The following is a 24,558-nucleotide window of genomic DNA, read 5'->3' on the forward strand; positions in this document are numbered from 1 at the left end:
GACTACGTTCAGTTTCATTCTGTGAGTTCCACAGCTTGACTAAATGTAGTAATTTCGCCTTACGCGACTTGTTTATTTCTCAAAACAAAACCAACTTTGGGCACATTTTGCGAACCATAGGCCCTACCGAGACTAAGGGAAGTAAACTCCTTTAAAATCGACTAAATTAACACACGGCACAAAAACAAATAACAAATAAAGCAAAGCCGACCTACCGATCTTTTTTGGTCACGTTACCCCGGGACCTGTCCTTATACCAACATATATTTTTGTTTGGCCAAGTATAAACTTGGTGAAAAGGTACTTCGGTTGCACAGTTTGATGTTACTGATGAATGATTTGACAACTTGATGTTGAAATGATATTGCAAGATGTGTACATGTTATTTGGCGAGTTTTAATGTAAAAGACTATGATCTGTAGGTCGAGGTGCTTGTGAATGGTCCGTTTTATTAAATGTTACACTGATTTTAAAGTGATATAATCTCGCCCCCCAAAATGTCTCTCATCGCCCCAAGAGATATACATTTCAGGTTGGGAGTTGAAATTATGTGACCAAACACCAGGCACGTCTTAAAAAATCACGTTTGAGCACTCAGTTATTCAAATAAAAAACGGCTGTGTTTTGAGTGGGCATTCCACACTGAAGGTAATTCTCATTGTGACGCCTCTTTTTGCCATTCATAGTTTTCGTCCTACCTTTCGCCCCTGAGTTTTCGTAAATATACAGATTTGAAATTGAGCCGAGAGCGACAGTGTTCGTTTATTGTGTTGAATAGATGTCAACGCACACGAGGAAGAGCTTAGAATAAGTGCTTGAGCGGGTGTGGTTTTTTTCAAATCTAAATGCTGTGTTTGGTAGTTTTTTCAGACGGTAAAATTCTCCAACAGGAAATGGTGTTTGTGAATAATTGCGAGGCGCTTTTAGCCCTGTATGGCACGGAATGTGCATAGGATTGCCAGACCATAGGTTTGACTTTTTCAATCCAACGGTTTTAATCTGCTTTGAAGATTGGATATCTATGAAAACTAAATAATGTATGACAACAAACGGATGTCTTGTCTACACAAAGAAAAATGCTTTACAGGAACGAAAATCGACCAATTCAAACACAACAAAGAAATAAATGCTCATCCAATTACTCTCTCTCTCTCTCTCTCTCTCACTCACACACACACACACACAAAAACACACACACACACACATACAAGCACTCTCACCAATAAACACATACAAACCCATAAAAACACACAAAAACCGGCACACACAAACACACACACACATACACCGCGCGCGAGGTATATTCTATCATTCGCCAGTTATAGTTGCACTAGGAAAGCTACCAACGTTTTGTAGAATCAGTAATTACTAACACGCACACACACACACACACACACACACACACACACACACACACATGCTCACACACACACACACACACACACACACACACACACATGCTCACACACACACACACACACACACCGCGCGTTCCACCATTCGCAGGTTATTATAGTTTCAGTAGGAAAACTACCAAAGTTTCGTAAGATAATTATGTTTGTTGGTCTGTTGTTGAATATGATATTAGAGTGACCGTGCACGATTGCCATGTTTATATGTAATACTATCTACATGACTTTGGTTACCTCTTTCACTAATTGTGCAGAATTGGCGGGTGTCTTCCTGGTAAAACCTTTCTATTCAGCAAAGCGGTGTCCATTCAATACCCACGTGTGTTTGTGTGTGTATGCGTGTTTGTTTGTGTGTGTTTATGTGTTTGTGTGTATGTTTGTGTGTGTTAGTGTATGTGTGTGTGTATGTATGTATGTATGTATGTATGTATGTATGTATGTATGTATGTATGTATGTATGTATGCATGCGTGTATGCCTGTGTTTGTAGAGGTTACATGCCGAGTCTCAGTGATTATTAAAAATAATGGTCGAAGTTAGCGGATCATGAAAAATGCGAGCTTCAGCGAGCTTTTTCATGACCGCGAACTGAGACCATTATTTTTAATAATCACTGAGACGAGGTGTGTAACCTCTTTATTCCTCCTTTCTTCAGTTATTCAAAGAAAACAGGAGTTTTTGTGCGAAAGTTTGATCGAATCCGAATCACTCAACCAGTCAACCTGCGCAGGCGATCGACTAATGCGCGGTTGTATAGTTCCGTGCAAATCATTCCATTCTGTTTACACTTCTTGTCGGTTTCCCTGTTTTGGACTAAAATCAAGTACATAGATATGCTGTTATTCTGCTGTGGCGGTAAAGGCAGATATTGTGTGTTCTTTTTATGTTTTAGTATCGCTTAAGATAATGTACTTTCGTCAAATGGGACTAGCAGACGAACATTTGCACCCGTGTTCCAACGTTAATTACTGTATGAAGTTCAGTTTTCTGGGGAAAATAGTGTATGAAACCGCTTTATTTTGTTTAAATTGATGAGATGTGTGCATTTGGTTGCGTGTGATCTGTTTATAAAATGAAATATTGTTAAAAACTGACCGTCGGATTGCAGTCAGTGTTGTCGAAGAAACTGCGTTGAAAGAAGGGGAACTACTCTTGTCGCTAGAGTATGAGTTACTTGCCTTGGGAATTTGCTTGTGATGAACGGTTTGTGCACAGCAGATCTAGATTCAGAAAACAACCGAACTCATGGATTTTATATGGAGATTCATGTGTTCAGGCCTGTAGTTGTTAATTTAAATGCGGTATGTTTGTATCGTTTGCTCCAGAAATGTATACTTCGTACATTGGAGCGTTCGGAACTTTTCAGTCACAAAAGTAGTACCGAAACAGAACAGCTTCTCAACCCATTGCACTATCGAGGATTCAGGCTGTTGCTGGCTCGTTATTTGTTTGGTTGCTGGGTCATTATCGAAAAATAACTAGCTCTACAAGTTTACAGAGGCAAAGAAGCAGAGGGGGGAATAAGTGTATATGTCTGTGTGTGCCTTTGTTTGTGCTTACGTGTGTTTATATGTACACGTGTACGTGTATGCGTGCGTGTATGTATTGGAATGCGTGTGCGTGCGAGCGAACGTGCGTGTGAATGTGGGTGTCTGTGTATGAATTAACTGAAGTGTGAACGCGCAAAGGACATATTTGAATCCTGTACTCTTGTTTTCGTTCACGTCTCGACTGACAGACCCTTACAGTACAGTAAGTTAAATCAAAGGGTACGGCAGTTACGGTACCAATGCGGTATCCACGCCGTAGACGGTGGCTGCATTGGGGAAAAAGCCTACGCACTAACTTTCACCGATGAAGAGCAACACGCCGGGTGAGTTTCTGCACGACAAAATCGTCTCTGTTTTCTCCAAAATGACATATCATCACAATACTGGCGTTTGTACTTTGACCTAAGGTGTTATAGCATCCCATCATCGATTTTATTCTTTTCTTCGATGCATTTGTTAACGTTGAGCTTCGATTATTTATGCTTTTCTTGCAAAGTTTGCGTAAAGTCTGATTCCCAGTTATTACGGAAAATCAAGGTTATCAATCAAACTGCAGTCTATTGGAATAGAATCATTATTGTTTATTAGTTGACATGTGGTCCAAGTTGTGTCATCCAAAGTCACGCGGTTGGAGCGTAATTCTTGAATCTGTACCACGACTGATCGATTTTGCGGCGGCCCACTACGCAAAGGGTGGCTGCATACCAATGCACTATTTGCGCAAATGATACTGTGAACAGCGCATCCAGTAATAACTAATATAATAATATAATAGTTAATAATGCTTGTATTTGTATGTTTTGGGGATTGGGAAACGAATATTTTTTGCTTCTTATGATTATAGAATTAGTTTTACTGTGCGGGAAATATATGGCAATTTATGCCTGTTCCACATGACCTCAGGGGCGTAGCAGAACTGTCAAAGAAGGTTCGCCGGAAAACAAATAAAAGCCACAAATTCGTTGCACACCTGTCAAAAGTGGTCCGGTAGAAAAATATCACAGGCACTACACTGCTGAGGCTTATTCGTCTCGTGTGTGATACAGGACAAGCTGACAGACAGACAGACCAACTAAAGTCAGCTGGAAAAACTAATCCATAATACCCACCTTTCCCAAAAAATTTCCGAAGATGAGAATATGGACGGATTTCCGCGGATTTCTTTATTTATGTATTACTTGGGATAAAAAAAAAAGGTTACAGTCATAAACGCTGTCTTGTCTTATGTTTACACAGGCAGGCAACAGTCACGAACAGAGCCCTAACTATAATATACCATTTTATTATCTGTAGTACTCGCATAGGTGGGCAGCCAGAAAGTGCGTAGGCTTGCAGCCGTAAGCAAAGATACACTGCGTAGGTTTCTTTATTTCTTTATTTGGTGTTTAACGTCGTTTTCAACCATTCAAGGTTATATCGCGACGGGGAAAGGGGGGAGATGGGATAGAGCCACTTGTTAAGTGTTTCTTGTTCACAAAAGCACTAATCAAAAAATTGCTCCAGGGGCTTGCAACGTAGTACAATATATGACCTTACTGGGAGAATGCAAGTTTCCAGTACAAAGGACTAACCATTTCTTACATACTGCTTGACTAAAATCTTTACAAACATTGACTATATTCTATACAAGAACCACTTAACAAGGGTAAAAGGAGAAACAGAATCCGTTAGTCGCCTCTTACGACATGCGGGGTGCAGAGAAATAAGGACGTGGAAAAGAAGACTTTTGGTAAGTGAAATAAAGGTGATGGATCCAGTCAGGTAGAAATAAGACAACAAGAAAAGAATTGGAAAACTGCAGGGAATAGTAGGGAGAGTTTTCTTGGAAGGAAATATAGGTGAAAGGACTGGTAAGGCAGAAATAAGACAAAAGAAGAGAAGTAAAGGGGTGGGGTAGCTCGGTTGAAACACTCCCGCCGCGTGAAGGCGACCCCATGGGAGCATTGCGTAGGTGGGCAGCCGCAAAATCGATCAGTCGTGCAAGAATTACGCTCCAACCGCGTGACTTTGGATGACACAACTTGGACCACATGTCAACTAATAAACAATAATGATATTCCAATAGACTGCAGTTTGATTGATAACCTTGATTTTCCGTAATAACTGGGAAGTCAGACTTTACGCAAACTTTGCAAGAAAAGCATAAATAATCGAAGCTCAACGTTAACAAATGCATCGAAGAAAAGAATAAAATCGATGATGGGATGCTATAACACCTTAGGTCAAAGTACAAACGCCAGTATTGTGATGATATGTCATTTTGGAGAAAACAGAGACGATTTTGTGCAGAAACTCACCCGGCGTGTTGCTCTTCATCGGTGAAAGTTAGTGCGGAGGCTTTTTCCCCAATGCAGCCACCGTCTACGGCGTGGTATCGAAAAACCAGAAACTGTGAAAATCATAATACGAAGTATGTCATCTAATAACGTTGGAATACATTCGATATATTTACATCCAACATCTACCACCAAAAGATTCTTTATGTAGGCTATCAGTCACCGTGCGTTCGCTTCAAATATTGAAAGAGGTTTCAAGTCAAGTACGTTTTCTTGTTTTTCAGCAAGTTTATTGAATCTATGTAAATGTAGCGTAAAAAGCAACATCAACAAAACCAGAAACATTCAATGTCAGTTATCAAAAGAACAATAGAGTGACATGGTGTAACCCAGCACTTAAACCTTGAACAGTCAACTTGCAGAAAAACTAACACATTCACCACACTGAAACTGAAAAAGTGGAAGATAATCACAGAACTTCAACAAGATCACACTATCAACAAAACTGGTAAAAGAATAACAGACCGCAAAATCATAACACAAAGAGCGTGTTTCTTTCCTTGAATTCTAGAAATGTTACACATGTATATATGTTCTGCGCGTTCTTAGAATCCGGTTTCATTCTAGAATGGACCGGGTCCAGGTTGGAATTCTAACCCTGCGCAAGTACAGGGGTGCCATTCTAGAATGAAACCCTTGTTGCTGGTCCATTCTAGAATCGGCCGTGCGCAAGGTTGGAATTTGGGTCCAAGTTGGAATAGTCATTTCAGTTAGACTATCACACAGCCAAAGCCACAAATGTGGATTTTCTGTTTGTTTTTGTTTTTTGTGTGTTTGGTTGGGTTTTTTTTCTCGGTTTTTTTACACTTTACTCAAAGACATCGTGAATTGGGATTGTGATGTTCTGAAAGTGATTACGATTTTGAGAGACACTCAGCACTGATCGCTACAAACGGAAATTTCCGGACTGACAGTGTTTTGCCGATCTCGCTTGTAACTGGATTTTCTGTTTGTTTTTGTTTTTGTGTGTGTTTGGTTGGGGTTTTTTTCTTGGGTTTTTTACACTTTACTCAAAGACATCGTGAATTGGGATTGTGATGTTCTGAAAGGGATTACGATTTTGAGAGACACTCAGCACTGATCGCTACGAACGGAAATTTCCGGACTGACAGTGTTTTGCCGATCTCGCTTGTAACTTTTAATCTTATTCATATACATGAAGAGTTTGAAACGTGGGCATATCACAGTTTGGAAGGTAGGGATTCTGATAGATTAAATAAAAACTGTCAAACTTTTAGGCATGGAATTCCCCTTTGAGAGTATTTGTTGTGGTAGTACTACTACTATGAATTGCTTTCAATGTTTTCCCATAATATTATAAAACCAGACAAAAGTTGTTGTTGATTTCTGTTTTTTTCAATGTCATCTTTTTTTTAAACCTGTGACAACAGCTCTATAACTCACTCTGTCCTTCTGTTGGTCTGTCTGTCGGTTAGTCGGTCTGACCGTCTGTCTGTCTGTCTGTCAAAAAAATTGTCAAAAAACCGGACATTTCCGAGAGGGAGACAGCGCTGACATTGCAAGCGGCCGCAACAGGCTCTCATCACAAAAACAACTGCAATGCAAACATTACCGCCCTGGTAGTCCCCCTTGCTATGGTCTGCCTTTGTTTATTGCGTACTCAGGAGTGTCAACTTTCTTGACATGACATGACATCGCAAGATCGCCAAAGGATTTTTTCAGGGGTAGACAAATTAGCCCCATTTTATCAAAGGGAAGGTGCAGGTGGAGATAATTCAAGGGAAGACAACTCTGTCTTACCTACAAACATTACGGCCCCCTTTATTCACTCTCGCGATGCTTCACGCATGTCAACTTTCCTCAGAATGGACCAGCAACAAGGGTTTCATTCTAGAATGGCACCCCTGTACTTGCGCAGGGTTAGAATTCCAACCTGGACCCGGTCCATTCTAGAATGAAACCGGATTCTAAGAACGCGCAGAACAGAATGGACCGGGTCCAGGTTGGAATTCTAACCCTGCGCAAGTACAGGGGTGCCATTCTAGAATGAAACCCTTGTTGCTGGTCCATTCTAGAATCGGCCCTGCGCAAGGTTGGAATTTGGGTCCAAGTTGGAATAGTCATTTCAGTTAGACTATCACACAGCCAAAGCCACAAATGTGGATTTTCTGTTTGTTTTTGTTTTTTGTGTGTTTGGTTGTTTTTTTTTCTCGGGTTTTTTACACTTTACTCAAAGACATCGTGAATTGGGATTGTGATGTTCTGAAAGTGATTACGATTTTGAGAGACACTCAGCACTGATCGCTACAAACGGAAATTTCCGGACTGACAGTGTTTTGCCGATCTCGCTTGTAACTTTTAATCTTATTCATATACATGAAGAGTTTGAAACGTGGGCATATCACAGTTTGGAAGGTAGGGATTCTGATAGATTAAATAAAAGGCTGTCAAACTTTTAGGCATGGAACCTGATTCCCCTTTGAGAGTATTTGTTGTGGTAGTACTACTACTATGAATTGCTTTCAATGTTTTCCCATAATATTATAAAACCAGACAAAAGTTGTTGTTGATTTCTGTTTTTGTTAATGTCAACCTTTTTTTAAACCTGTGACAACAGCTCTATAACTCACTCTGTCCTTCTGTTGGTCTGTCTGTCGGTTGGTCGTTCTGACCGTCTGTCTGTCTGTCAAAAAAATTGTCAAAAAACCGGACATTTCCGAGAGGGAGACAGCGCTGACATTGCAAGCGGCCGCAACAGGCTCTCATCACAAAAACAACTGCAATGCAAACATTACCGCCCTGGTAGTCCCCCTTGCTATGGTCTGCCTTTGTTTATTGCGTACTCAGCCTAGTGTCAACTTTCTTGACATGACATGACATCGCAAGATCGCCAAAGGATTTTTTTCAGGGGTAGACAAATTAGCCCCATTTTCATGATCAAAGGGAAGGTGCAGGTGGGGATAATTCAAGGGAAGACAACTCTGTCTTACCTACAAACATTACGGCCCCCTTTATTCACTCTCGCGATGCTTCACGCATGTCAACTTTCCTCAGAATGGACCAGCAACAAGGGTTTCATTCTAGAATGACACCCCTGTACTTGCGCAGGGTTAGAATTCCAACCTGGACCCGGTCCATTCTAGAATGAAACCGGATTCTAAGAACGCGCAGAACATATATAAGAACATTCCATTCAGATCTAGAATCAATCTAAAGCTCGCTCTCTCTCTCTCTGTCTCTGTCTCTCTCTCTGTCTCTCTCTCTTTATACTAGATTATGAAAACCAATTGTGAAGCTCTCTTTTTTTTTTCTCTCTCTCTAACTAAGGGATATGAAAACCATTCCGAAGCTCTCTCTCTCTCTCTCTCTCTCAGGAACATGGAAAACCATTCTGAAGCTCGCTCTCTCTCTCTCTCTCTCTCTCTCTCTCTCTCTCTCTCTCTCTCTCTCTCTCTCTCTCTCTCTCTCTCCCTCTCGGGGACATGGAAACCCATTCTGAAGCTCTCCCTCTGGGACAGGAAACACTATTATGAAGCGCTCTCTCTCAGGGACATGGAAAACCATTCTGACGCGCTATCTCTCTCTCTCTCTCTCTCTCTCTCTCTCACGGACCTGAAAAAACCATTCTGAAGTTCTCTCTCCCCCTCTTAGGGACATGGACACCCATTTTGAAGTTTTATCACAGGAGGAAGGTATCGTTCACTGGACCACTAGGGTCTAGTCTTTCTATGAAAGTAGTGGTCCAGTGAACGATAGGCCTACCTTCCCGCCTGTGGTTTTATCTCAGTTCAGTTCAGTTTAAGTTTAGTTCTCGCTCTCTCTCTCATGGACCTGGAAAACCATTCTGAAGCTCACTCTCTCTCCATGAGGGACATGGTAAACCATTCTGAAGCGCGCGCTCTTTCTCCCTATCTTTCTCTCACAGTGACACGAAAGTTAAAATCTCTCTCGATGGAAAACCAGAGATCTGTAGCACAAGAGCTTGTATCCAACCAACGGTTGATAATTATTTACTCCTGCATGCTAATTATGTACTGCTGCATGCTTACCCTTACTACTACTATTTATTAGTAAATAGTAGTAGTAGACTGTATGGAATAAGGAGTAAATATATGGAATAAGGAGTAAATATATGGAATAAGGAGTAAATAATGATCGACCGGCGATTGGATACAAGCTCCTGTGATCTGTACTATCTCTGGGAAAACAAACAAAATTCCTCTCCATCACAGCACAAGACAGACAATGGATCGCGATGAGCCTTTGAAATGACGTAAATGTAATGATGACGTCAGTTAGATGATGACGTCATGCCCTGAACTCGACGAAACAGACGTGAAAACTGCCCTGTACTTATAAGCTTACCGTATTTTTTCTTGAAAGAATAAAACGTAGTTGCACTTCACGTTATCATGAGAGGTAGTTTCACGCACACGCTCACGCTCGCACCCAAACACCTTCCTCAAGTATCCTTCCCAGACTACGATGCCCACACTAAACGTGTAAGTGAAAGATGGGCGAGTATCACGCAGTGTGACGGTGTTACTGGTGGAGTCTCTGTACGTGTTTCTTCAAACTGCCTGACCCTGTGAAAGCAGAGGGACAGTGCGGACACTTGTACGGTTTCTCTCCTGTGTGGGTCCGACGATGCTTTATCAAGTCGCCGGAGTCGGCAAACGATTTTCCACAGTCGCTACACACGTAGGGTTTCTCACCGGTGTGGATCCTCTTGTGTCTTTGTAAGTTACCAGTCACAGAGAAAGCAGCGCCACAGACATCACAGACGTGGGGCTTGTCACGTACATGGACTGACCTGATGTGTGACTGTAAGTTACAAGTCACAGAGAAAGCAGCGCCACAGACATCACAGACGTGGGGCTTGTCACGTGCATGGACCCTCCTGATGTGTGACTGTAAGTTACTTGACTGATCAAACGCAGCGTCACAGTGTGGACACTTGTAAGGTTTCTCACCGGTGTGGATCCTCTTGTGTTTCTTCAAGTCACCAGCCTGATGGAAAGCCTTCCTGCACACGTCACACACAAAAGGTTTCTCACCGGTGTGGATCACCTTGTGTGTCTCCAAGTGACCAGCCTGATTGAAAGCCTTCCTGCACACGTCACACACAAAAGGTTTCTCACCGGTGTGGATCCTCTTGTGTCTCTTCAAGTCACCAGCCTGAGTAAAAGCCTTATTGCACACGTCACACACATGCTGCCTGCCCATGTCTTTGACTTTGCTGTGTGCGCCTTTCCTGTCACCATGGTTACCAACAGTACCGTCAGGCCTGCAGGACTCGCGAGGTACATACATCAGTTTCTCGCCGTGTGCAGAAGCCATGTGAATTCTCAGACTACTGAACTGAACAAAGGCAGCATTGCAGCGCTGACACACGTGGGGTCTGTCCTGTGATAACAGCGAGGACGATGCAGCAGCTTTCTGTCTGTCTGACGAACTGCTTGGGGTCGCCTGATGTCCCGGTGGTTCTTTCTTGGTTAGGGCAGGCGTCTGAAATGAATAAACAGCCAGCCGTACCGGGCACTTTTCAACAACACTTATAACGGAAGCACTCAGTTCTTCGACTAAGTTTGACTAATAGATGAGCTCTGATGTAACAGGGAAATATATTGATTGCTTTTATTGTATGAATAATTGAGAGTTACACCTCCGTTCTTCCATGGTATCTCGTCGAGACAGGCTCAATAAATATGATGACGCTTCTAGAGATCCCATGACCCATTACAGTTACTGTGCTTCTCACTTCGTGGGTGCACGAAGCCCCCCGGGCTTTCAGTCAAGCCTCATGCAGGCATCTATCTATTTGAAATAATACCAAGTTTCATTGACCTGCTTGTAAGGCGTCGAACACTGCAATATTTTTTACGATTTGATTTTATGAATTTCCAGGCAGAATATCGTTAGCCTTGATCAGATTCACATCAGGTCCCGGACTTGAATTAGTTCCGTCTAAAGCCCATATAGAAATCTATTAGTCTCGATGAGGGAGAATTCTTTATATTTTGGGCAGCCTACAACAAAACATTATGTCTCGACTTGTATTTCTCTCTCTCTCTCGACTGTACACAGAGATAAGAACAGCCTCGCTTTCACCTAGGTCCTGCCTAAAAACAATGTTCGGACCTCATGTTCAGACTCGGCGTAATGATTCCGAAAGGACTACTTTTTAGCGGTCAAGTTCAGTCGTCCGCATACTCGAAAGTGAAAAAAAGATGAAACGTTCTGCTACAGTATCGGAGGATGAACTGTCGAAGAATAAAAAGAATCTCGTGCAAACCGAGCGGCTCCAACACACTTCAGGGCAATGTGTCGGCTGATGCACAGAGTGGGCGAGCCCATTATTCTAAAGGGGGGATTTCACAAAAGAAGAACTGATCAACATCTTCTCCGACGAAAATGAGTCGCAATGACCCGGGCGGAGCAGATCGATCTTGCAAACCTCCTTCCAAACAACATTCCTTTCACCAACTGCCAGATCAAATCCCTCACCATCAACATTATCAATAAATAAACCCTTGATTGACAAACCTTACGCACATTACCCGCCTCTCAAAATGAAATCGGTCGACCCACGTAGGCCTAAGTCGGAAAGGTCGCTGTGATGTTGGGAGAACTTGCGTATTTTCATTTCATTTATTGTTGTTCATTACCGTTCATTGCCGTTTCAGAATTGTATTCGCTTTCTTCCAGACCATTACTTTTTTTGTTGAAACCCAAGAAAAATTGAATTCTATAATTTCAAACACGATACAATTGGTCCTACTTTTTCAAGCGTATGTCTGTGACGTCGAATGGAATGCGAGTGATTAGGTTTGTTGATTTTGCTTGGAGAAGTGGCCCGTGTTCAAGCAAGTTTCTTTCTTCTTTGAAAACACAAACCCTAAGACCAGTGAATGTCGAGATATATATGTTAATTGGATCTGTGATCCAAACATGGCTTTTGGTCAATCTCGATGGCAGTTTATTCCACTCGCCCTACGGGCTCGTGGAATAAACTGCCATCTCGATTGACCAAAAGCCATGTTTGGATCACAGATCCAATTAACGTATAGTGTTTGATTACGTGAGAAAATGTTCAAACATGGTATTTGGCATACTGCGCACAGCATTTAGCACCAGAACGTGATCACGGGAAATGATAATTACATTTTGGCGGAAGATGCGAACTGACAAACCGCATTGAGTTTCGTTTGGCTGCATTATGGCAACACTTTAGGCATGTGCAGTAATCTATGGGATAGGTGTGTAGATATTTTGACTGTTTATAATCTTATGTGCGACAAAAAGACAAATCTTTGCTAAAGGCAATTTTCTCTTTGATATATGTCAGACATCACAACGTACACAATCTGTCGTCTGCTACGGATCTAACTCTGGAGCCTACAACGAACGGAATGTAGGAGCTTTCATTCGCCCCTTCTTTGACCAGAGTTTTTCTCCGCATAGCTCCAACATACTCTTGTTGCACATGATCTATGCATCTAGATCGCGTACGTGCCTTTGTTTCTCAAAACTTAGTTTGACAAATGTCCGTGGGAGATCGACCGTTCATTCCAAAAGCCAGGATAGGTAATTGTGAAAAATACAGGTTTACAAAATGCACTGCAGCCTGCGAGTTTCAAGGAAATGTTTGATTCCATTCAGAACTCAAAATGTATTCGATTGAGAAATAAAATAATTATATCCTTATTTATATAGTATTATTGTTTGAGGATGGCCGCTTGTTCATTCCAATGCTTGTTATTCTCTCAGGTGTCAGGAGAATGGTTTTGAATAACTAAAACTTACTCTCTTACACATGTCGTATGCGCTTACTTCCCTTTGTCTATCAGGTATTTTGTCTGTTTTAGCTTGTCTGTTCAAATGAGTGTAAGCCTTTTTTTTTTACGTAACATTTAAAGGCCCAGTACTGAGTGGTATAACATTCCGTAAGATGTAAAACAACGGCATACCATGACACATCTGGTAGTCATGTAATACCTTTTTCACTTTCTTCCGCTTCTTCCCACTGCTCTTCTTGTCATCGGAGTCAGTAAATCCGATGTCGCTGGTAGCAATGTCGGAGAACGTCAGACTGTCGAATGCGGACTGTTCTTGTTTGGGCTCTGCTGTAAAGTAACAGATATGAATGAATCATACATCACAAAGGAAGGTGACCCATACAGTTCAATTTCAAATGAAATTAAATGCAAATGGGCAGTCTTGATCCTTCTTTACTTCTCAACTGAAGCGGGTACGATCTAAGAACGAGTACTAGCACCGGAGTTTGTCTTTGCAAACTGGTACTGGAACAGACAATGTGATACTGATAATGCCAAGAACATCTAGAGCTTGCAGCTGGTGTGACAAACCCGTTTAGTATCGGAAGGTTGAAGGGTGAGTTGGTTGTTAGATTTGTGAGCTGAATATACAAAAGTGACTGATGTATTTAAAATGTTGTGAAGTCGTTGGTAATTTTCCCAACTTATAACCATTATCACTCACCGAAGCCAAATGCAAGAAGCTCAGAGACTTAACAATAAACTAGCCACCATTGTGGACACTGCACAGGACCGTTTAAACTTTAACAGTGACCCCCCCCCCCCCCCAGACTTAACAATAAACTAGCCGCTATTGTGGACACTGCACAGGACCGTTTACACTTTAACCGTGACCCCGCCCCCCTCCCCCCCCCCCATCAGTGCCACAGTGGTCTTGGCGCGATAATATAATACACGAATACTAACCGGACTGAACGACAGGTGGTTGTCCTTTAGGCTTGTCCTCGTCCTCTCGTATGATGCCCAGTTCCTTGGCGTACTCTCTGCCGTACCACACCAGGATCTCTGTACCAGGCTGTGGACACAGCGAGCGTCACATACAAGTACAACATGAAAACAGCGCGATATTTACTTTCATCATGCAAGTAATTATGCAAGTTTACAATATTAAGAAACGCATCTGTATTGCGTAAATCTGTTTTTAAACGTTGTATCGTTTTTACATTATTTTAGTCAAGTTTTGACTAAAGGTTTTAACGTAGAGGGGGGAATCGAGACGAGGGTCGTGGTGTATGTGCGTGTGTGTGTGTGTGTGTGTGTGTGTGTGTGTGTGTGTGTGTGTGTGTGTGTGTGTGTGTGTGTGTGTGTGTGTGTGTAGAGCGATTCAGACTAAACTACTGGACCGATCGTTATGAAATTTGACATGAGAGTTCCTGGGTATGATATCCCCAGACATTTTTTCATTCTTTTGATAAATGGCTTTGGTGACGTCATATCCGGCTTTTCGTGAAAGTTGAGGCGGCACTGTCACGCTCTCATATTTCAACCAAATTAATTGAAATTTTGGTCAAGTACGAAGTAGTCTTCGACGAAGCCCGGACTTTGGTATTGCATTTCAGCTTGGTGGCTTAAAAATTAATTAATGACTTTGGTCATTAAAAATCTGAAAATTGTAAAAAAAAAAATATATACATATAAAACGATCCAAATTTACGTTCATCTTATTCTCCATCATTTTCTGATTCCAAAAACATATAAATATGTTATATTTGAATTAAAAACAAGCTCTGAAAATTAAAAATATAACAAGAAGAGCAAACGCTCGATCGAGTCACTTTCGCAGTTCTGAATATTATATGAGGCATCAGATGGACAGGAAGAAATTGCTATTCACAACACAATGCATACCTGAAGAATGAGATTGCATGGATCGAGCAACAAAATATTTACCTTGGCATTAAAAATACTCTCATTAATCTCACATAAACAAACCCCATCAATAACTTAATTCACATAAACTAGCATCATTAATTTTTTTTCGAAGCAATCATATTAACAGTAGACACACTAACATTTGTTACTCTTAGAGCTGTGTCACTTTTATAGTTTACGAGAAAAGCCCAACGTTAAGTTGTGTGTTGACGAACAGGAAAGGCTAGTTATCTCCCCTGTGTTTCCGATAACGTTTGTAAAAAGCTACAGATGTAAATAATTTGATGTAAAGAATAATCCTATAAAGTTTGAATCAAATCCGATGAATAGTTTCAGAGATATGATATTTCAATTTTTTTCCTTCAAGACATACCTGTGACCTTAAAAAAGGTCAAAGGTCACCAAAGCAGACGTCAAAGTGTAGAGGTCACTGGGAGTCACGTTCACATAAAATTTGAGCCCGGTCACTTTTATAGTTTCCGAGAAAAGCCCAACGTTAAGTTGTGTGTTGCCGAACAGAAAAGGCTAGTTATCTCCCTTGTTTTTCTGATAACGTTCGTAAAAGGCTACAGATGTAAATACTTTGATGTAAAGAATAATCCTACAAAGTTTCAATCACATCCGATGAACTTTGTCAAAGATATAAAATGTCTAATTTTTCCTTTGACGCTGACCTGTGACCTTGAAAAAGGTCAAAGGTCAACGAAACCATCGTTAAAGTGTAGAGGTCATTGGAGGTCACGACTAAACAAAATATGAGCCCGATCGCTTTGATAGTTTCCGAGAAAAGTCCAACGTTAAGGTGGTGTCTACGGACGGCCGGCCGGCCGGACAGACTAACACTGACCGATTACATGAGTCACTTTGTCACGATCGGGTGACAGAGACCAAGAAAGTGTCACTCAGTGGAGTGCCTGTTCTTGGTCGATTATGATAGAAAGCGCCTGTGCGTGATATTGGGCTACAGCAGAGTTTGCTGACAGTGCTTAATGAACACGGATGTTTTGTATCGCACGAGTTTTACAGTGCGGGTTTCTGCTATCATAGGGCTGACGGTTTTTCGCTGACAGCGCGCACGGGATTTTCACGGATTGAGTTTCTCGTGTCTTTTTTCTGCTTGGGGAGGCAGAATTGTGTATAGCTGGACTGGTTTTGTGACAAGGTCAGTCACGTGTATTTGGCTAGGTTGTCTGACAGAGACACGAGTACGGGGCACTTGACACCCAGCGGCAGAAGGGGAAGGATCTAATATACGGTTTCTAGAGTATGATGGTTTTTCACCGAATATTATATTCGGCACTCTAGGGGAACTTCCACTGCCACATGTTTTGCTGAGGACAAGTCGTCAACTTTCCTTCGTCGGCGATGGCTTTCGCATAAGGATTCGACAAGGGGTTCTGGACGTTTTTGGTCACTGTTGACGAACAGAGACTGTTCCAGGGAGGAAGCGGACTTTGCTTCCACGAGAGTGTTACAACCATAGGCTTTTGAGGTAATAAATCATTATTTAACGCTGTTGATGAGTCTGTGTTGTGGAATGAAATACTCTCTGTTGTTCTTTCCAGGTTAGCGCATAATTTACTCTCTGTGACGCTAAAATACTAATCTGTATATGGTTTTTGCAGATAGGGAGAGAAGGACGGAAAATGGCTGTTTTGTTGTTGTAAAAAGTCCGTTTTGTGCAGGCCCACGTGCTCGATGAGATATTTAAAGATGACATGTTTTAAGGTGGTGGGTGAGGGGTAGCTGACATGTTTAGTGCACCGATGCTTTCTGTTTGCAGCCTTCGTTCGTTCGCCTCGCTTCGTTACGTTCCTGTAACATCTGCACGGCTGACTCTGGCGGGAACTGTTGAAGCTACGCTAACCAGGAGACCGGCTAACCAGGAGACCGGCTAACCAGCGGACCGGCTAACCAGCGAACCGGCTAACCAGCGGACCGGCTAACCAGCGAACCGACTAACCAGCATACCGGCTAAGCAGCAGCAGCAGAGATAAAGCTAAGTGCACCATGTCGTACGCACCCCGTTGACCACCGTTGTCTTTTCGTATCTATGATTTCATTGGAGTAGTGACAACGTGGGGTGTGTGACACCTGCATGAACTAGAGCTTTTGAACAGAACATTCTCATTTTGACTGTATTTACACGGGTTCAGCGTGTTACTATAATTTTCTATATACTACTGGCATTTTGTCAGTGAACACTGGTTTTTTGACTCACATGCGAAGCAAAAGTGAGTCTATGTACTCACCCGAGTCGTCCGTCCGTCCGTCCGTCCGTCCGGACGTCCGGACGTCCGTCCGGACGTCCGTCCGGCCGTCCGGAAAACTTTAACGTTGGATATTTCTTGGACACTATTCAGTCTATTAGTACCAAATTTGGCAAGATGGTGTATGATGACAAGGCCCCAAAAAACATACATAGCATCTTGACCTTGCTTCAAGGTCAAGGTCGCAGGGGCCATAAATGTTGTCTAAAAAACAGCTATTTTTCACATTTTCTCTGAAGTTTTTGAGATTGAATACCTCACCTATATATGATATATAGGGCAAAGTAAACCCCATCTTTTGATACCAGTTTGGTTTACCTTGCTTCAAGGTCAAGGTCACAGGGGCTCTTCAAAGTTGGATTGTATACATATTTTGAAGTGACCTTGACCCTGAACTATGGAAGACAACTGTTTCAAACTTAAAAATTATGTGGGGCACATGTTATGCTTTCATCATGAGACACATTTGGTCACATATGATCAAGGTCAAGGTCTCTTTGACCCTTATGAAATGTGACCAAAATAAGGTAGTGAACCACTAAAAGTGACCATATCTCATGGTAGAAAGAGCCAATAAGCACCATTGTACTTCCTATGTCTTGAATTAACAGCTTTGTGTTGCATGACCTTGGATGACCTTGACCTTGGGTCAAGGTCACATGTATTTTGGTAGGAAAAATGTGTAAAGCAGTTCTTAGTGTATGATGTCATTGCTAGGTTTAGGTCAAGCATGTGAGTCGTATGGGCTTTGCCCTTCTTGTTACGTGTTGAGAACGTAAAAGGAACATATTTTGAGTGAAGGCTCGAGGGAGGTGGCGAGTTTATACATAAACAGGCGTCTGAAACTTATACTTTTGTTGACTCTATTTAATTGTATGACTGCGAGAGTGGATCGTGGTGTGGTTAGTTAATTAGTAGTAATTAACCGGTTCATAATCACCTTAAGTGATATATTGAAACGTGACACATGGGGGCCAAGCCGGGTGTAAGAGATTTGAAATAAAGAAGATCCGTATTTATCCTTATTAATCTCCTTCCAGATTCTTTATATGTGCACACACACACACACAGTCAATCATCTGACTCCCGCTCAGAAGTTTAGGAAAGCAGAGAGAAGATTAGAAGAATTTGTAGTCTTTCACCAACTCATTCTTTCCAAACAATAGCCAATGGTTTAATTAGAACATACAAATTGGTTTGTTTCTGACATGGCAAATATCAACTCATTCCTCAAATTCTCAAATACTTTCTTGCTTACAATAATCAATTCATGACCTTTTGAAACTCATTCATTCATTGTCCACGATCTTGTGAAACTCACTCATTCATTGTCAACGTCATAACATATTTACAAGGACAAGAAAGCAAATAAACAAAACATAACTTTTACGTTATGTAGAGGTGACGATGTAGCTAGCCTTCAACCTTACGGCCTCCATCGCACCCTCGCCACTCTGGCACCACCCCGCACAAGTCAGACTGGGGCGGCCTCATCTTCCAATATGGCGGCACCCATACAAAAGTCCAAGTCATCCCGGCAATGTTTCCCGGTTCCAAGGTTGACATCAAGATCAAATGTTTTCTTGCAAAGTTGACATCAAAACCAAGAGCAGGTTTTCTCATCCGAGAGCCCAGGTCGAATGACTTTCAATTGTCAGGCAGTTCACAATCACAACTCACAAAATCAGGCGGTTGCGATTATAACGTGAACAACTCGCACAGTTGTAAATTCACGTGCCGCGAACCCAGTTTGACCGTCCGTAGCTAACCATGGAATTTTACTGAACTGTTAAAAGTTTCCGCTCTCAAAGTTAAACAACTCCTGACAACCTCTTTGTATTACAAAAAAGCACTAGTTATATCCCTTCAACTATAAACACCATAACCGCCATTCATTACACCGGGATTTACTCAGTTAATTTCCAACTGATAAAGACCCACCAATTAAGGATAACTAAGAGCAGATAATCTCGTCAGTGCTCGACTTATTTTCTGCTTGGTGCTACCCTTTTTTGTATAGTTTTGATCATATACCACACCTTAAGCGATTCACATCTTGCAGGAAATGTAAATTGTAATTTGTGAGTTATTGTATGCGCTAACTGTGATTACTTCCCTTTCCTTTGTTTGTGAATCTTTGTTGTTGTACGTTCAGAGTTTTCCGTTGCAGAGAGCTGAGCGGGGTTAGCGGATTTGTTATTCGTTTTACTCAGTTTTCTCTACATTGTTGTTTCGCATTCTGTAACAGGTTACATTTCTACCGTCTTGTTTTACTTGGATTTTTCTCCATATTTTGACTTTGTTGGAATTTTGGGGGGGAAGGGTCCGAGGACTTCTGTCCTAACCAAGGCTGTGGGAGACACTCTGTTTCACCGCAAAAAGCAGCCGATAAAGTAGGCCACGGCTGTGGGAAACATTTTGTTTCACCGCAAAAAGCAGCCATAAAGTAGGCTACGCGTTTTGTTCTACACCGTTTGGATTTTTCTTCTGCATTTTCCGGTTGCTGGATTTTTGTATCCATCGCTTTCATCACCGCGTGTTCTAGCTATAGCTGCGTTAGACTTACTTTTGTAATAAAGCTTTGCTAAAACTAACCATGGCTACAGGGGGATCTCCTACGAGGAGAATAACTTTCGAGACTCCTGGGAGCGAGCAACCGACTGAGCGAGACGCACGCGTTAGAGCTCGAAGCGTTCTAAAACGCTTAGAAGTAGAACGGAAGGAAGAATTTGAGCGACTGACAAGAAAAGAAGAACGTGACCGACAGGAAAAGAAGGACGAACTTGACAGACAAGAAAGGGAACGACAGGCAGAACGAGACAGACAGGAAAGGAAAGACGAACGTGACAGACAGGACAAGAAAGAGAAAGACGAACTTGACAGACAAGAAAGAGAACGTGACAGACAAGAAAGAGAACGTGACAGACAGGAAAAGAAAGACGAACTTGCAAGACAAGAAAGGGAACGACAGGCCGAACTTGACAGACAAGAACGACAGGCCGAACGTGACAGACAGGAACGGAAAGAGAAAGAGCAGGCGGATCGCGATCTCCAGCTAGAACTAGCTAGGCTACAGGCCGAGAAGGGTACGCTTACTCAGGCTAGCGCGCCGACGTTTGTTGCCGACCGTACGAGACTGCCGACGTTCGACGATGACAAGGACGAGCTCGACGATTTTTTACGCCGGTTTGAGCGCATTGCATCTGACCAGAAGTGGGAAGAGGCCACGTGGGCTAGCCGCCTTAGCACCTGCTTGAAAGGACGCGCATTGCAGCTCTACAACGCTTTGGATGACGACGAGGCGAGAGACTATCAGGCACTAAAGAAGGCGTTACTCCAGCGCTTCAACCTGACTGCGGAAGCCTACAGACGACGTCTGCGTAACAGCAAGAGACTGAGCGGCGAGCTGAGTCATCAGTTTGTGGCACGCCTTAATCTCTACCTGCGGCGCTGGGTGGAGATGGCCGAAAAGGACTGGACCGTCAACGACCTTGCCGACCTCATTGTCATGGAGCAACTGATGTCCAGCCTGCGACCTGAGGTGGTGACCTTCGTGCAGGAACACCAGCCAAAGACTACTCAGGAGGCAGCCGACTGGATCAGAGTACACGAGGACGCCCAGGCGATCTCCGGCAAATCTTCAGGCTCACGGCCGGGAAAATCGGGAAATTCGGGTTCTTCAGGACCCAAGGACGGGAAGGACGATCAGGGACACAAGGGATCAAGTTCCAGAACTGACATCCAGTGTTATTACTGCAACAAGCGGGGCCACGTGAAGAAGGACTGCCACAAGAGACAGGCTGACCAGAAAGGCGTTCACTTTGTTGGCAGCGAGGAGTTAAGGGACGTCACGAGCTCATGCACCATTCCACAACTCTGCGTTCCGTGCTCCAGGAAACATTTCCAGCCCCACTGCAACGTCTACGTTAACGGAGTGAAGGGCGAAGGTCTGCGGGACACAGGGGCAGACATGATAGTGGTTCGGGCGAGTCTAGTTCCAGCTATGGCCTACACAGGAGACAGCATCAGAGTGAGAATGGCCGAGGCATCTCACGCGTACGACTTGAACACGGCAGTGATCAAGGTCGTAACACCGTTGTTTACGGGGACCATTGTGGCCGTCGTCATGGACGATCCTCCATGCGACCTGCTCATTGGAAACCGGGTTCAGTTTGTAGACGGCGTCACCAGGGAGGTTCCCGTTTATCGGTCTCCCGACGTCATTTCAGTGCTCACGCGGGCACAGGAGGAGCGAGAGGACAAACCTCTCAAACCCCTACCTGCTGCACGAGCTGCCCTGGGGAACGTGACCCCCGCGCTTCTCGCGAAGGCTCAGGATTCTGACCCGACCTTAGCTACTCCTCGGGAGCACGCGAAGTCGGGGAAGGTGAAGCTGAGCGGGAAGCATGGGAGGTCAAGGTTCCTCAGGGACAAGAAGTTGCTCTACCGTGAGCTCAGCAACAAGGAAGGTGCATTCAAACAGGTTGTCGTGCCTCGCGAGTTTCGCGAGGGTGTCATGGCAACGGCACACGACTCGATTCTGGGAGGTCATCTTGGCACCAACTGTGTTAATCCACAATAGTTATACTCATGGACATTCAGCAATTTTCGCCTATTACTGAATGCAATAACATTGACGTTCTTGGTACCAAAGATCGCCAATAAAGTTTGAGTAGCCCCCGCTAAACTCAATACAGTAAACCTCGACTACAACACAAAATGGTACTAGCATCAAAAATATCCAAATAAATTTTTCCAGCCAGATTAAAAAAATAATCACAATGTGAAAAAAAACCAAGAACAAAATTAAATTAGTTCTTAACACATACACAGCATATCAACACTCACAGCACAAAAAGTATTGTCCTTGTGGATCGCAGAAAGTTTTTTTCACTGTCCTTTCAACCATCATGTTCCATTCACTTCGTCAAGCGTGACAACACATCAGCTTCAAAATTCCTGACTCCAGGAATTGGCACTACTGTGAATGAATACTCTTGGAGAGACAGAGCCCATCGCAACAGTCGTCCGTTGGCAGTTTTGGACTGTCGTAAGTACGTCAACGGTCTGTGATCAGTCTCAACAAAGAAATGTGAGCCAAACAAGTAGCGATGGAATTTGTCAACTGCCCACACCAACGCTAGGCACTCTCTCTCCACAGTAGAGTATCTGGTTTCTCTTTCCAGCAGTTTCCTGCTGGCATACAGAACTGGATGAAGGACGTCGTCATCATCAGGCTGCATCAGGGCTGCTCCAATCCCCGTGGAGGATGCATCCGACCGCACTGTGAACGGCCTGGAAAAGTCTGGCAATCTCACCAGTGGTTCAGACGACAAAATTTCTTTGACCCTGTCAAAAGCCATCTGACACTCTTTTGACCAACGAACTTTGTTTGGTTGGTTCTTCTTTGTGAGTTCTACCAGGGGGGACACAATAGACGCGAAGCTTGGGACATAGCGCCTATAGAAACTGATGAGCCCTACCAATGACCGGACTTGTTTCTTTGTGGTTGGGACAGAGACATTCAAGATTTTGGACACTTTGGAGGGAACTGGACGCATGCTACCCTCCCCAACTATGTGACCCAAAAACTCAATAGAGTCAAACCCTGCCTCTACTTTCGACGGTCTCACAGTCAACCCATGTTTTCCCAGTTCTGTCAACAGTCCGTCAAGTGCCTCCAGATGCCCACACCAGTCTTCTGTGGCTACAAGTACGTCATCAAAGAAATGAACAGATTTGAACCTATCAAGATCCAACATCTTCATCATCCTCGCGAAAGTACTTGGTGCTGTACTCATTCCGAACGGCATCTTCTTGAACTGATATAGACCTTGAGGGGTACGAAAAGCCGTTTTTGCTCGATCAGACTCTGCCATCGGAATTTGCCAATAGCCCTTAGCCAGATCAATCTTCGTGAAATGCTGCCTGCCCTGCAATGAAGCAAACAGAACTTCCGGATCCGGTATTGGCTCAGCGTCAAACTCCGTAATCTTATTGAGGTGTCTGAAATCGATGCAAAAACGAGTACTTCCGTCCTTCTTCTTGACTAGAACAATAGGAGACGAGAACGGAGAAATAGACGGCTCTATTACGTCTAGATCTAACATCTTCTTCACTTCTTCTTCAACCACTTTCTGAGACTCAAATGGTAACGGATACTGTTTCACATTGACCACAGCACCTTCAGGAATCCTCACCATATGCTGCACCAGGTCACAAGTACCAGGCAAATCCGTCATTTTGTCCTGATGCTTCTGAAACACCGCCTGCACTTTTTGTTTTGCCTGCATAGACAAGTCTGGACTATAGACCACATCATCTACATTCTCAGTCTGAACTGTGGGAACTGACTGTAGTTTGACTTTCTGAATGTCTACCTCCTCTACTGCACTGGACCCACTGATCACTCCCAATGAGGCAACAACTGGGTTCTGACCAACATCTTCATTCCTAGACACATACTCCCTGAGCAAGTTGACATGGTACACTTTCTCGATCCCAGGTGAAATTTCTACAACGTAATCACATTGATTCAGTCTTTTGATCACCTGAAATGGACCTCGCCAGCGTAGTATCATTTTGTTCTTCTCAGTTGGAAGTAAGACTAAGACTTTCTTTCCAGCGAGTATCATTCTTGGCTTCTGAGATCTGTATGATCTGTTCTTCTTTGATACATTCTGAACAGCCTTCTGTGCTCTACTAACACTGTCAGCCAAGACCTCTTTCAAATCCTGCACATACTGTGACACTGGAACCTGCTGATTCTCCCGACTGCTATCGGTCCACGCATGATACAGCAGTTCCGACGGTCCTTTTGGGTTTCTACCGTACAGAAGTTCAAAAGGTGAGTACCCTGTAGACTCCTGTGGGATTTCTCTGTATGCGAACAACGCAAAAGGCAAATATCTATCCCAATCCTTAGGTCTATCTGCCATCAACTTCTTCACCATGGATTTCAAAGTTCCATTGAACCTTTCACAGAGACCATTCGTCTGGGGATGATAAGGAGTCGTGTGCAACTGCGATACCGATATCAATCTCATCACCTCTCGCATGACATCAGATGTGAATTGTGTACCTAGATCTGAGAGAACCTCATCTGGTAAACCAGTCCGGGTGAAAATTCCCAACAAAGCTTCCGCTACTGCTTCTGTGGTCGTTGATTTCAAGGGTACTGCTTCCGGATAGCGTGTCGCAACATCCACCAACACCAAAGCGTACTGATGACCACGAGCTGACACTGGTTTAATCGGACCAATCAGATCAATGCAAACTCGGGAAAATGGGACTTCTATCACAGGCAGTGGTTGCAAAGGT

The 24,558-nt window shown here is 43.2% G+C and overlaps 2 protein-coding genes and 1 long non-coding RNA gene across 3 annotated transcripts in view; 1 reads left to right on the forward strand and 2 right to left on the reverse strand.

Moving 5' to 3' along the window:
* Positions 1–5,818: 5,818 nt before the first annotated feature.
* LOC138946893 (uncharacterized) lies at positions 5,819–7,316 on the forward strand. The gene is made up of 2 exons (XR_011449463.1): positions 5,819–7,107; positions 7,140–7,316. It is a non-coding gene; the product is annotated as an uncharacterized lncRNA (long non-coding RNA).
* Positions 7,317–8,480: 1,164 nt separating this feature from the next.
* On the reverse strand, positions 8,481–10,485 carry LOC138946902 (zinc finger protein 70-like). Its single transcript, XM_070318300.1, has one exon. It carries the CDS (start codon positions 10,482–10,484, stop codon positions 9,801–9,803), a length of 684 nt encoding a protein of 227 aa, XP_070174401.1. The 5' UTR covers position 10,485; the 3' UTR covers positions 8,481–9,800.
* LOC138946801 (histone-lysine N-methyltransferase PRDM7-like) overlaps positions 10,485–24,558 on the reverse strand; it is a gene marked incomplete at its 3' end in the record, with an annotated part of 46,093 nt that continues 32,019 nt past the window's right edge. The window contains exons 10-12 of the mRNA XM_070318203.1: positions 14,003–14,111; positions 13,257–13,384; positions 10,485–10,766 (exon numbers count right to left, since the gene is read on the reverse strand). Coding sequence (XP_070174304.1) covers positions 10,485–10,766; positions 13,257–13,384; positions 14,003–14,111 — 519 coding nt within the window. The remainder of the gene's footprint in view (positions 10,767–13,256; positions 13,385–14,002; positions 14,112–24,558) is intronic.

Source organism: Littorina saxatilis, linkage group LG14 (assembly GCF_037325665.1).
Source record: "Littorina saxatilis isolate snail1 linkage group LG14, US_GU_Lsax_2.0, whole genome shotgun sequence".
Taxonomy (NCBI): Eukaryota; Metazoa; Mollusca; class Gastropoda; order Littorinimorpha; family Littorinidae; genus Littorina; species Littorina saxatilis.